The sequence below is a fragment of the Protopterus annectens genome, chromosome 5.part0 (genome assembly GCF_019279795.1).
Source record: "Protopterus annectens isolate FY-2018-M chromosome 5.part0, PAN1.0, whole genome shotgun sequence".
Lineage (NCBI taxonomy): Eukaryota > Metazoa > Chordata > Ceratodontiformes > Protopteridae > Protopterus > Protopterus annectens.
This window is the reverse complement of record NC_056735.1, coordinates 1,428,023,907-1,428,037,817: the sequence shown is the minus strand read 5'-3', so window position 1 is coordinate 1,428,037,817 and position 13,911 is coordinate 1,428,023,907. Positions and strand designations below refer to the sequence as shown.

Here is a 13,911-nt window from a genome sequence, read left to right as displayed (position 1 = left end):
TTTTACCTTCATTCATTTTATATCCTGAAAAGATCTGACACTGTCTCAAAATGTTCTTTAACACCAAAATGTCCTTTACTGGATTCATCAAGAAAATATTAGTATCATCTGCAAATAAAGCCAACTTTTCTTGATTACCATATCAATTATATCCTTGAATTTCTCAGTGTCTTATTTCTTTACCATTGGCTCTATATATTAAGTAAATAATGAAGGGGAAAAAGAATACACCTTCCGGGTTCCTCTTTTCAAACACAACTTACAGGACAGGAACCCTCCCAATTTAATGCTTGCCTCCTATCCTTCATTTACTCTCTAATTAACCTTGTTAATATATCAGTAAATGCAAATGCTTCCATTACCCTGTTCATAAAATCTCAGCTTACTCTGTTGAATGCTTTCTCTACAGCAAGACCCGCCAACAGCAGCTGAATTTTCTAACATTCTGCTTCCCGCTGTATCATCATTTTTCTGTTACTGTTGTCAAATGTTTACCTACCCTCCACAAAACCAAACTGATCCATATCTACTAATCTCAGCAACATCCATGCAATTCTTTTAGTTAGTTTAGACATAAAGACTTTGAATTGAAATGGACTTATATGAAGCTGAGGCTGATGTGTTTTACCCATTTTAGGAGGCTGATGTGTTTTACCCGTTTTAGGTTATAAAGCCACCACAGCTTTCTTTCAACTACTATTAAATAAAAAAAATCTTCCAGATCTTTATCACTTTCTTCCCTCCTAACTTCCAAACATCCACAGGAATGCCATCTGTTCCTGGAGACTTTCCACAGACTAATTATACATCACCATTTTTATCTCATCCCTCATATCTTACATATTAGATGTTGAGCCTCATCTTCCTATAACCTTGGTGTACTTAAATCATCCACAAATATTTTCATTTTTGCTCTTTTCTGGTTTCCACATTCCTCTGCTTTACACAAATGTTCATAATATTCCCAATATTTCTAATAATGAAACAGGATCTCTGGTTATTTCCTTGTTGTTTGCTCTCTAAGTTTGGCAACAACCATTTCCACTTTCTGTTGCCTAAGTCATTGTGCTAAAATTTTTTGTGCTCTGGAGTTGCCAAAAATAATTAATCAATAGCAATCTTGCATGCATATCATCCAAATAATTCCTTATTTTCTCTTAAAGCATGTTACAGTTGATCCTCTTCTTGTTATGTGAGATTCCACTTATTCTGCAATACTTTAACCTTTGTCAGTCCCTCTAAATAATTCCTATTAATTTTTAGCCACATCTCTCTCTTTTTCTTTTATTACTGCCCTATTTTTCAAATCCATTTTCATTTTATCCCACTTATTAGCTATCATTTACGAAGACATTTCTAACTTCTATCTTCTCTATTACTTCTTGAATAATTTCTACTAACCATTCCTTGAATTCTTCTCTTTTTAACAGGTAGGTGGTAAAACTTCAGTGTTTCACTTTTATTTCATTATCTTGCATTTTTATCTTAGTTTTTATTGGTGCATGATCTGAAATGATTACTGGATGCGTGTCAAACTGTTCAATTAAATGCCCATGCTCCTGTGAAATATAAACTCTATCAAGTCTGGCCCAGTTACTGTACCTTGAGAATAACATTGTAAATTCTGTTCATGTTCTTCCTCCCGAATTCAAGTCTCCCATACCAAATGTTTTCATACATTTCTTTACAAATCTAATCTCATTTGTTTATTTACTCTTCTGGGTTCACCAATATACCCTTGTCATTGCAAATAAAATTCCAGTCCTCACCTAGAAGCAATTTTCTGATTAGTTGATTATTTCTTCCAACATTTTCTTAAGATCCATGATAGCAGTTTTTGTTAGGGTCTATATCACATAGTTGAAGTCTTATAACTTTGAACACATAATGTTTGAACCATTATGTTCGAAATTACAAAACCTCGACTATAGATAAAAAAAAACAAAAACAAACAAAAAAAACAATGGAAAACAAAATAAACTGTAAACCCCCCACTACTTAAATATGCCAACTCCGAGATCACACCACATTGAACAAAATCGAAACCTCCTCTTATGGGGATTTCCATTGAAATGCTCAAACTTTTACAAATTCGAACTTATGGTCTCGACCATATGAGGTTCGAACTTGTAAAAGTTTGACTATGTGATAGGAACCCGTTTTTGTTAGAATGCAAATACATGCCAGCATAATCCTCCTCCCTTATCAGTATCCCCTTACTACCAAAAATCTACCATTATTGTTGACTTTGTTAATCTGGTGGGTAGACTGTAAAGCATATACACCAGTTTATGTCATTAATGTTTAGGACACTAAAGTGCAAAAAAAAGCTGTAAGTAAACCAATTTTTGTTCTTATTGGTATTTGTATAAAATATGCAAATGTATAAACTTTGTGTTATGTATAGGGGTGAAGCTGAGTATTTTAAATTTGTGGAGGAGGGAGTTTTTAGTTACTGTTGTTTATGTTAAAGATATTAAAATAAGTGTTTTTTCTTAGTGTTAAGAAATATAGGCTTTACACTATAACAGGATAAAATAGGCTGGCCAAAAGCAAGTTTAAATTAATGTAATGCTGTGATCTTGTGCTGCTGAGGTGTGGGTGGAATATAAAAGTGTACTGGATATGTTATTTGTTGAATTAATATAATTTCCCTTGTCTAGATTAATGTCCTTGACTTAAACAAGTTTTTTTAAGAAAATATGCATGAAAAATAAGACAAAATGATAAAAGGCATGAAAAATGTGAAGTTTCTTGCATCTGTAGGATATTGGCTTGTTTTTTCATTAGCAAATTTTCGCGATGGAAAACGTGCCATTTGTAGCTGATGGCAGTTGGCCAGGGGAATTTTGTACATTCTTTTCTGAGCGAAATTTACAAAAATTCTTTCACACATTTACAAGGTTCTCAGCTGCTTTTTATCTCACTGCTGACTACTTTTACATGTAGTCAAGTTTTCTGCAGGTGCAAGCAATTAATCTTGAGAGTGCAGATCATTCTTTAATGAGGGTAATGCACATTTGGAAAGGTGGAATGGCAAGCAGTTCAGTAAAAAAATAAAGTTTGAAACTATGGTAAGTGAAGAATAGAGAGAGAATCTTCCCCAGCAGTCTTAATGTTTTAATGTATTTAATGGAAAAGTGCACAATATGGTTTTATTTAAAAGTAGCCAGTACACTTTTTCTTAGGGTTAAAGTTAATGTTTCTGATAGCTTGCAAGCTGTCTTTCAAAACTGATGTGCATCATGACTCTGGAATAATTAAGATCTATATCATGGAGGTGGCTGAAAAAGATCATGCTCACCTTCACATTGACCAAATGGAGCAACAGAAGAGGTTTCTCTGCCCAGCTACAAAACTATTTCCACATAGAGGCACAGGTCTGCAGACAGGAACATTTCATTGCGATCTTAACAACCTCTGAAACCTCAGGTCCTAAGACAGTGTCAGCAGACTCCATAACTCTCATATGTACCTCATTATGAGGAATGTTCCCTTCGTTAAGTCTTTAAAAGTCCATGTTCCTCATTGTTCCACACAGTGTCTGTCACACATACAGTGTTAAGAATTTTTTTAACTTGTATCACAGTAAATAATTCCATGGTATATTAAGTCAAACAAATTAACTTTTTATAAGTACAAAATAATACACTTTAACCACACTACGAGCTTTGTAGCTGAGATGGTTAGTAAGCTGTTGGTAAGTGTTCGATATTTTTCCCACCTGCTCCACATTTTGGAACTAAGCAGTTGAGAGCTATGGCTGTATCCCTAATTATAGCAGACATTCTTCAATAGTAATGGGAGCATTTTCTGTGCCATAAGGTAGCTTAGAGCCCAAAACATGCAATTCTTGGCCATCAGAGAGAAACAAGAAAGAGTTTTAGTGCTTCTTCCCTACTTTGCAAAGAGGAGTGGAATCAGAAGTAATGATGGTAAGGCATACCTCAAATTCCTATGCCACAGGCTTCTGACCTCACTTACCACATCTCCATTGCCTGGTTTACCAAGAAAAATAGGGAAAGGACCACATTCACTCAAGTGTTGAAAAGGTCTATCCCCCATGTCCAACTTAAAAGTACAAGACCAGACAGTCTTATTATCCACACTTCCATTAGTAGCAGGTCAGAGAATTCACCAGGTTGCTCACTTCTCTTAGGATGTGAATTACTGACAGAGAATATAACCTTGTACTTCCATGACTATTTAAATGCCACAGAAAAGATTGGTTATCTGGTTAAATGAGGATTAACTCCAGAAACATCTTGGTGTGTAAGGTCGTTAGGGTCTGAAGGAATGTCATTAGTACCAGCTGGTTGATATACTCCCTCTCTTCAGAACAGACCATACCACTGGAGTGTGTGAGCGCCAAAATAGGCTATCCGCCCTGCCATAAAGGCATGTGCTGCCAAAACCTATGGCATTTTCAGATACAGGAAAGGTAGCCTATTAATGATAAAGAGAAATGTCCATCATTTTTCTACACTTCAACAGCAGTCTGTTACAATGAGAAGATTCAAGATTGTATAGTGGATATTCGGCAACTCACTCATATTCTCAGGCATGCAAATGACACCATAAATGAAGACTGAAGCAGTCATTAAGCTCAAAAGGATACAGCTGGGGCTAGACACAGACTTTAAGCTTCTCACTCACAGCAACAATGTCAGGACTTCCAAGCCTCTACTGTTTTTTTTTCTTTTTCTTTTTTTTTTTTTTTTTAAAGAAACATCTTTATTAAGTTACCACTTATGACATTAACATAATCCTGGCTGCAAGCCTTTTACATCACAAACCATATTGACATAGTCATAGTTGCAAACATTATATATCACTTATAATCTACCCGATCATTGTCAAATATTACATAACTCATTCAAGTCCTGCCTTCTTTTAAACCTCATTCCTCCCCTGTATGTATTGTTCCCACAATTCCCATGTTTTCCTATATAATTTGCTACTACCCTTTTTTAAAGTTCCCAGTTCCAGTTGTTTTATCTCTGTTACTATATTCACTACTTTAGTATGGTTGGCTTAGACTTTGATCTCCATTTTCCTAGTAATTGCTTTTCAGGCAGCCACCAAAATTAAACTCAGCAAGGCCTTACTATAACTAGGCAATTCCAATTCTGCATCACAACTAAAAAAAAAATCATTTTCTCAGTTATACACTTTGTTCACCCAGTATCTCCAATATAGTAGTCTGCAGGAAATCTTTAGAGCCTGCCAATTCATTAAACTCCTAGAAAATATGTTCTCAATTACCCTTTCTTCCCCATCGCACCTCCAACATTTGCTGTCTACCTGAGAAAAAATTCTCTGGAGTCTACTTGGGGTATACAAATATCTACGTAAACATTTCCAAGCAGAAATCTTAAATCTTCTAGATTTTGTTGCATATTTGGGAGACATACATATATCCCGCCACTGTTCCTTTGTGAATTTCTTATCCAGTCTCTCTTCACAGTCATTTCTAACCTCCTCTTAATTGATTCTTATAGTTATCATGCAATATTTTATATGCTCTACTAATTATTCCTTTTTTTAACAGCAGCTTCTGCTCTACCGGTACTATATGGAAATAAATTGCTGTTCCTCCACAGGGAAGAAATCTTGCAAGAAGCTAAAAAACACTGTTCTCAGTTAGCAAAAACACATAAAACCACTGATGAATCTTTAATAGATGAAAAAGTATTAAAATCAGCATACAATCACCATGATGCAACTGGCAGAAGCCAGCAACAGGATAAATGCTTTCGGCAAAGCCTTCTTCAGATCTGTAAAGTGCTCTCAGTGAATCCATCATTATATTAGATGAAAAGCCAATCAAGTTACTTCCTTAAGTTCCTGCACCTTAATACAGGTTTTAAAGGGCCTAAACCATTTAAACCAGGTTTCTTATCTGCCCGTAGATCTGCTATCCACTTTGTTTCCACTATTTCAGTTTTGTTGACAATATCACCTCCCCTAGCAGTGATGGATATTTTATCTAAACAAGAAAAAAGAAACTTATGACCAGGTTGACTCTGTATATGACTAGGGCATTGGTCCTTACATTTAACCTACTGTCACTATAGTGATGTAGGATTCTTTCCTTAAACAATCTGTTGTTTTTTCTACACAGAATGCTGGACAGCTATTGCACCTAGACACATATATTAGATCTTTAGTGTTGCAATCCACATAGACTTTCACTCCTTATTTCTGACCACTTGCTGGATGTTGAAAATGTTGATTGCCATCTACACAAGGACATGCCTTACACCTATGGCATGGAAAAGTCCCTGTTCTAACACTCTTACCATGTTTAACGATAGGCTCCTTATGACATAAAAGTCTCTTCAAGTTTGGTTTGTTTTTAAAAATAAATTTAGGAGTCTCCCCCACTATTGATCTTACTTGATCATCCGTCATTAAAATTTTCCAATTTTTCTTTTATAATCTGACAGACAGTTGATATATCATTACTATATACTCCATTCCACTGATTTCTTGATTCATTGTTACTTCCATAGTCCTGTTTTCTGGAGAAATATGGTCTCCCTCTTTTATCTCTTACTTCATTCACTTTCTTCTGTACTTGGTGAATTTCTGGCCTTTTATAACCCCAAGCTACCAGACTTCCTTCAATGCAGTCACATTCCTTCCTGTGATGTTTATCCTCTGTATACGGCCTAGATGCTCTAAGGAATTGGCCATTGACTATATTTGAATAGACATGAGTAGGATGCATACTAGTTCTGTGTAGGATATGGTTACGCCAACAATCTTTCCTGTGTATACGTGTACTGAAATTCCCTTCCATGTCAAGTAGAACCGTGACATCCAAGTATTCCATCTCCCTGTTGGAGTAGTGTGTATCAAATTCAAGGAAAGTAGTGGTGGAATTCAAATAATCTACAAAATTTGAAAGGTCCTCACATGTACCTTTCCACAAAACAAATACATCATCAACAAATCTGTCGTAATAAGCAATAAAATCTTTCCAAGTATTGTTGTCAAAAATAAACTCACTTTCCCATAAAGCCATAACAAAATTGGCATAGGTGTTAGCACATCGTGTACCCATGGCCACCCCTCCCACTTCTGCCAGTAATAATGGTCATCATATACAAATATGTTATTTTCTAGAATGATCTTAAGTAATGAACATATCTTCATAACAGAGTTTCCATCATGGACATGTTGAGGATCTTGCAAATGGATTCAACTACATCATCATTCAGAATCACCATAAAGAGGCTTCTACAAAGTGCTGTCTGGTTTTATGTTATCTTTATTGCTCTCCCAGCTGGGAAAACACATGAATGCTTTTAGAGAACATTATCTCCTAGCCAAATTCTCTTTATCAGATTGTAGCCAATTTCTGTTTATCAGATTATCTCTATGGAGACATGAAGACCAGATACAGAATTGCTACTAAGCATGCATGTATTTGCTAGAAAAAAAGTCTTATAATTCTCAATATTCTTTTCTGTTTACTTACTTTCTCTTAAAACTTGTTACTAGATCAAGCTAAGGTCCTTAATCAAGTCATTCCACATGCAAGAATGAGAAAAAGCACACTATTTTTTCTTTTGTCATTCTCTTTTAACAAGACTTTTTTTTACACTGCAGTGCCTATATTTCTTAACAAACTGAACTAGGAGAGAGAGAAAGAAGGGAGAAAAAGACAGGAGAATCTGTTTACAACAGTATCCCCATTACACTTAAAAACAACTGAGAAAACCTTAAATAATGCAAAGAAAATCATAGACCATAAAAATGGTACTATTAAGAAAAAAAATTGTTTTACTTACAGTTAACTTCCCCCTCTTCTTCCCCTCACCTAAGTATTTTTCTGAACATTAATGAGATTAAGTGGGGCATATACTTTAGAGTCCCCACAAGTCCAACAAAGTCCAAAAAAGTCTAATATTTACAGATACAGTTGTTCTGTCATATTTCACAAATATAATTAATGCTTTGTAAACTCATATTTGTCAATTTACAAGTTGCAGGTTTTATTCCTATTCATCTCCATCTCCCAAATACTGCGTCTGCTTCATTTTCATACTCTTGATTCTTCTAGTCAGCTCCCATGCTCCCTTCCTTCTTTGCAGCATTTTCTGTTGAAACATTGGAACAGGTTTCCCTTGCACAGTCTTTCTGTTGTCTTCATTACTAGAATAACAAGAAGCAAAATCTCCTTCTCTTTGACAGCTACTATTTTGTTGGACAAACATTTGTATTTCCTCCTTAACTCATTACAGCCAAGTGAGTCTGCAGGCATTTCTGCAGTTACCTCCTACTGTTCCTCTAGGCATCAAATCTTGCTTGTTCATATTTGCATTAATAATTCCAAAATCATGCTACATACATGGCATAATAATATTTTATCCTGAAGCATACATAATGGCAAACACAATTGTATTGATATTTGACATCTGTCAATGAGTATTCATTACAACTATAAGGTAATAACTTCATTTTTAAAGGCTCAAGCCACTCTTAAAGGAACTGGACTGGAGGAAATGAAGTAAAATGTACTTCATCAAAACATAATTTTGTTCCTCCAGGGAAGAATATTTTGAAGATAGCTGGGCAGAGCAGTTTGAACCTCATGCCTGCTTGTCAACAATCCCAGAATAGTGGAATAAATGTACTCCTCTTCTGCCTGGTGTACAATGTCATTCTCCACAAATACTCTGCTGTCTCCCACTTTTAGTACTTTGTCCTTCTGTTACAGTTTTCTCAGAATCAACTACATCAGCAGGTAGAATTGCATCTTTACTATTCAAGCTCTAGGTTGCTTTCTCATAGACAGGTTTGCAGCATATAAGCAATGTGTCCTTTCAGTTAACAACTGCTGTGGAATACCACTCCAGTTGCTTATTTGTGCTTTCCTAAAATTAATACACAGTTTCTTCCAGATTCTTTGGTACAGCTGAAATCTCATTTTTTTGCTATGTGCTCTGTCCTCTAATTCTATTATTTTTTGAAACATCTCTTCTTGAGCAGTCTAATACTCATCCAGCCTTTTCTTCATTTTGACCTCTGATTTTTGCAGTTTTATCCCCTCATCTGATTATCTGTTCAGAACTTCTTCCATGTTTTCCAGCCTTTTGCTGTTTGAGTTAATATACTCCATCAGTGTTTTGTTTATTTTAACCAGGTCTGTGTGCAGTTGTCTTATGCTTTCCTCTAGGTTACTGGAAGTCATGTCCGGAGGTTGCACTGCTTTTTGCTGAACAGCTGCAGTACTTTTCCCAGTCAGTGTTTCTTCCTTGCCTTTTGTAGCAGATTTTCCTTCAGGTCCTTTGTATTTCTTTTTTCCTGGCATCCAGGCAGTGCAAACACAAAAGTCCACTGACCTTCTCTAATGAACTTCTGTTTTCATACTGGGAGAACTAGAGTTAACCTGCTACTCAATGTGCAGCCATCTTGGAAGTCTTCCTTCCTGGCCTCTATTCTTGATCAAAAATTTCCCATATGGTAGAGTAGTAAATTCCATGCTTACATGGCCTATCTTCTGAGGTAGAGTCAGAAAGCTTCTTCCAATTTACTCTCATCTCAGGGACTGTAGCTATTAATTGTCCATTGCATGGATGTGTCAAGAAAGTCCATGAATGGCATTACCAAGAGTCAGCTATCCAGGTAAGCCAACACACTGAGTTGCTTGTCCAGCATGGCTTTAGTCACCATAGTCAACATCTTGGTAAGTACTCTGAGCTAAGAGGAATGCCCACATGAAAACACACTCCATAATAAAAGTGATACTCATCCAAAAACTGAGGGAACTCTGAGGGGTCCCCACATGTTTGTGTGTCAAATGTATCCACTGTACCTGACAAAACCATCATGTACCAAGTAGCATCAAAGGCATGACCACTAGGTGGTCATCACTTGGAATTGCACATACCAGATATGCTGGCAAGATGCTTTAGTCCATGATGGCATGGAAAGAATCCACCTCATCGGGAATAAAACAGGCAACAGTAAAAACTCTGATCTTGTTCCACAATGAGACAGCCTCAATGGCCCCATTCAGCATGACTGTCTTGGCCTTTTCCCAATATTTCCACTGAGATGGACTGGCATTTTACTGGGGCTCTTTTGGGGGAAGAAAAGTCAGCTACAAGATGTGACAGAGTTACCAAGACTAGAATCACTGCTGCATGGTAATACTTCTCCATGATAGAGCAAATTTAGAAAGCCAACCTGCACTGGCAGTCCCAGATAAAGTCAGAAAATGTGGCAAAGCTGACAGTGTAATTTTTTAGTAAGCCTTGACACAAAGGCTTGACAGCATTCGTCAGATTTTGAGAAGAGTTTCCCTTTTGGAGTTGGTTAGGTCAGGAAAATGAAGTGGGGGAGTAGAAAATAAAGGTCCTCCACAGTGGTTGGGCCTTCTTTCTCTTCAACAGATCAACAACTGGTCTTGGGATACCTGGCCACAGACATGTTTGCCCTTAAGCTGGGTGTTAAGGATAATGTTTCTGAAATGGAGGAGAACATTAGCTATGTCATTCTAAATGGTAACATGACTCACGTTGTGGTCATAGCTACAGTGTCCACACTGTCAGAACTACAGCAGGCTAAACATAAGCCTAATCTTGAAGCCATGGACAGGGACTGAATAAATAGCTCTCCTTCAACACAAGACTCAGAAATGTCTGTAGTTTTCCAACTGCATGCCGTAATGCATTACTGCAAATGAGAAAAGTGAAATAAATAGCTGAGGACTTTTAGCCACAAAGTGACATGTGAGGTACGACCCATGGATCCACCACCTACTTTCCCAAATACACACCAGTGTATTTTTGAAAAGGAACAGGAAAGACCAAGGTTGGTCAATACTGGACCTAACAAGCTTCAAGGTCTCCACAATGAAGGAGATCATTCAAAGGGAATGGGGGGGTTAGGAATCACGGTATTTGTCTCTCCAAAGAAGATATCATGAAAAGGGAGCAGGGGAATAAAAACCACTGTCCTTGTCTTCCTCATAAACATTGGCCTTTGGATATTCAGGTTCCTCACAGGAGCCTGAGATGTAATCATCTGATCTCCATTATCTCCACTTGTCGGAACATCAAAGGTGTCACTCATGGGTAGGTGTGACTGATGCATGCTGGGTATTTGGTAACATGAATGTTACATGCAGTCACATGTCTAATAAATGTATCATGCAAGGAAATGGGCTGTTAGCAAAAGGCTAAAATTCCTAAGGGTGTAGTCCCACACCTGTGAATTAGGTTCCCATCAGATAAGCGTTGTCTTGCTATTTAGGCCTTGAGAACTCTGATGTAGGAAACCCAAGCATTGCCACTCTACCATAATTTCTGGAAAAAAGCTGTAAGTGAAGCCACCTCAACCTGAAGTAGTCACAACTGGATGACACAGCAGGCCACTCCTTGGGATCTGGCCAGTCTACCTCAAACTCTAGCAAATCAAAAAGTTAATACTTCAGAATGTATGCCACAAGATGGGAGAGACAGGAAATATCTTCTCTGGGCCCTGTTTTCATCCAATGTCGTGGATGCCTCAGACAGGTCTCAATTTTCACTAGTCAAGGATGCACAAAGCACCTGTAGGATCTAGAAGCCATCATCATCATCACCCCCCCCCCTTTTCCCATTCTCTACATAAGGTTGGGGTGTCGTGTTAATTGTCATCAGAAATTAAACTATGGGGGGAAATCTACCTTCTGAGATCTGGTCCTTCTGGTAGTGTTCCTGCTGATACCTACGGCTTCTCCATTGATCCTATTCCAATACCCATCAGATGCATCTTGATCTGCTGTCATCTTTCCTGTTGCAAGATATGTAAGAAGCTTCTCTCTCTCTCTAGGTTTGTTGATCAACAGGATTGAACCTCTGGTACTTGGAACAGCAGCTGCCACTTTTTCCACTGGTACAAAATATAAATGATGTTACTGCAAATCTTTGCTGTAGTCTGACAGTCACACACACTTTCTGGACCTTTATCTTGGAAAACAATGCAGGAGATGAGTCAAATTCAGAACTGTGTGAGCAGCAAAACAGGTATGCCACTTTCTGGGGTTAGGCATGATTATGAAGTTGTGTATACAATGGCACTGAATTTGCAAATCTACAGCACAGACTTTTCCAAACAACTGTGCCATAGAACGATGGCTGGAAAACTAGAACAAATCATGTAACACATCAAACAATATCCCTCAAAGTTAGATCAAAACTGAACTTGAAAGTGGAGGACCAATGAACTGCATGTAAAAGCAGAAGGAGAAACTTTGTTGTAGGGAAACTAGATTAACAGAACAAGTGAGATTTGAAGTACAGTGATAGATATAGAAAACAGATTAGATGGCAGACACTTGTTATCACTGTCAAAGTATGGGATAAAATGATTTTAACTTTTTAAACAGCAGACATGCAAATGTGTGAATACATAATTTTATGGCATAAATCAGAAAAATGTGGGAACCGCTTGCTTTAATGGAAGTAAAAAATGAGGTAATAAAATTTAAATTTTCAATATGCAAAAATCAACTCAGTATGTGAGAAAAGGGCAAGCCTTACCTTGGTGCCTCTTCCACTACTTTCTGGTTTCTTCTCTGAATGGAGCACTCTCTCTCATTGAGCCAAAGTGCATTGCCTTGCTTGTCTGCCAAAATCTATTAAACATATAGCTGTCAGTATAGATGTGGCACCAGTCTTCTCAACAGCAAACTATGATGCAGTCAACTGATTCAACAGCAAAAAACAAACTTCAAAGAACTGAAACGATCTATATACAAATGAATAGTACAGCAATAGCTCTCAACCTTGCATCTCCAAAATGAGTAACACTGCCTCTCATAATGTGCTGCAAATGGACAAAATGTGCAACACCTATTAACAACGTCAACTAGGAAGCTAACAGATGTTTAAAATGTGCTACTTTATACTTATAAAGTTCTTTAGATGCATTAATGGGATTCAGAACTATCATGGATATCAACTAAATAAATTCCTAACACAGATCCTTTCAATACTGAACTTTGAGGAGCAAGTGCTTTTTAAGACCCAAAATGGGGAATGTTCCTTGTAATGAGGTACACTCGAGAGGTATGAGGACAGAATAAACTTTTTACAAATGCAGGTCTATCTAGAACATATTAGCTGAAGTCACAAGTACTGACCTGAATCATTAATGCTTACATAAACTGCACTGCCCTAACATGAGTTTGCCGGTAAATATATCAAACAAAGGCATTCAGGGAAGACCATGAAATAACACTAATGCAAAAAGATAATAAATAAGGCAACTTTAGATAAAAAGTACAGTTGTGCAAGTTGAACTTACCATAACATTAGATGTTTAAGTGATCACTGCTGCAGTAGCTTTAGCTGTATAGGTTATATCCTCCTGAGGATATAACAGCTGGCCAGCTTCCAAATCTTCAGGGCACCTTTCACATGCCCAAACTGCCAAGCAGCTGGAGCTGAGCTGACTAAATGACAAGTTTGAGCCAAAGCCCTTCAAAGCCTTCCTGTCAAAAGAGAGAGAGAGACAGGCTGAGACCTGAAAGGACAATACTATGAATAACAAAAATAAATGTCCACACCCTGGCATAAAAACACACCAAAAAATGTGATGGAGTCAGGGAGTGGCTACTGCAGCAGTGATGACTGAACATTGACTGCTATGCTAAGTTCAACTTACACAGCTACTATGTTCTTCATACTGAACACTGCCACAGTAGCATTAGCTATATGGGTAGATAACCATAGCTAACTATATCTGAGAGGAGGAAGGAGAGGGGTCCAGGAGCCCCTGGAAATGGTCCTAGCAAAGCTTGATCTAGACCTACAGAAGGAATCAAGCTTACAGTACTCTGTAAAGGTACATACAGATGACAAAGCAGCAGCTTTTAGAATACTTCTAGAGTCCAACCCTTTCCAAATAGCC

General features: G+C 37.4%; 1 protein-coding gene across 2 annotated transcripts in view; it reads right to left on the bottom strand.

Moving 5' to 3' along the window:
• Positions 1 to 13,911, bottom strand: part of PCCA (propionyl-CoA carboxylase subunit alpha) — a 4,227,722-nt gene that overhangs the window by 2,197,694 nt on the left and 2,016,117 nt on the right. For both annotated transcript variants that reach the window (XM_044071233.1, XM_044071234.1), the window contains one exon: positions 12,540 to 12,634. In XM_044071233.1, the coding sequence (XP_043927168.1) occupies positions 12,540 to 12,634 (95 nt within the window). The remainder of the gene's footprint in view (positions 1 to 12,539; positions 12,635 to 13,911) is intronic.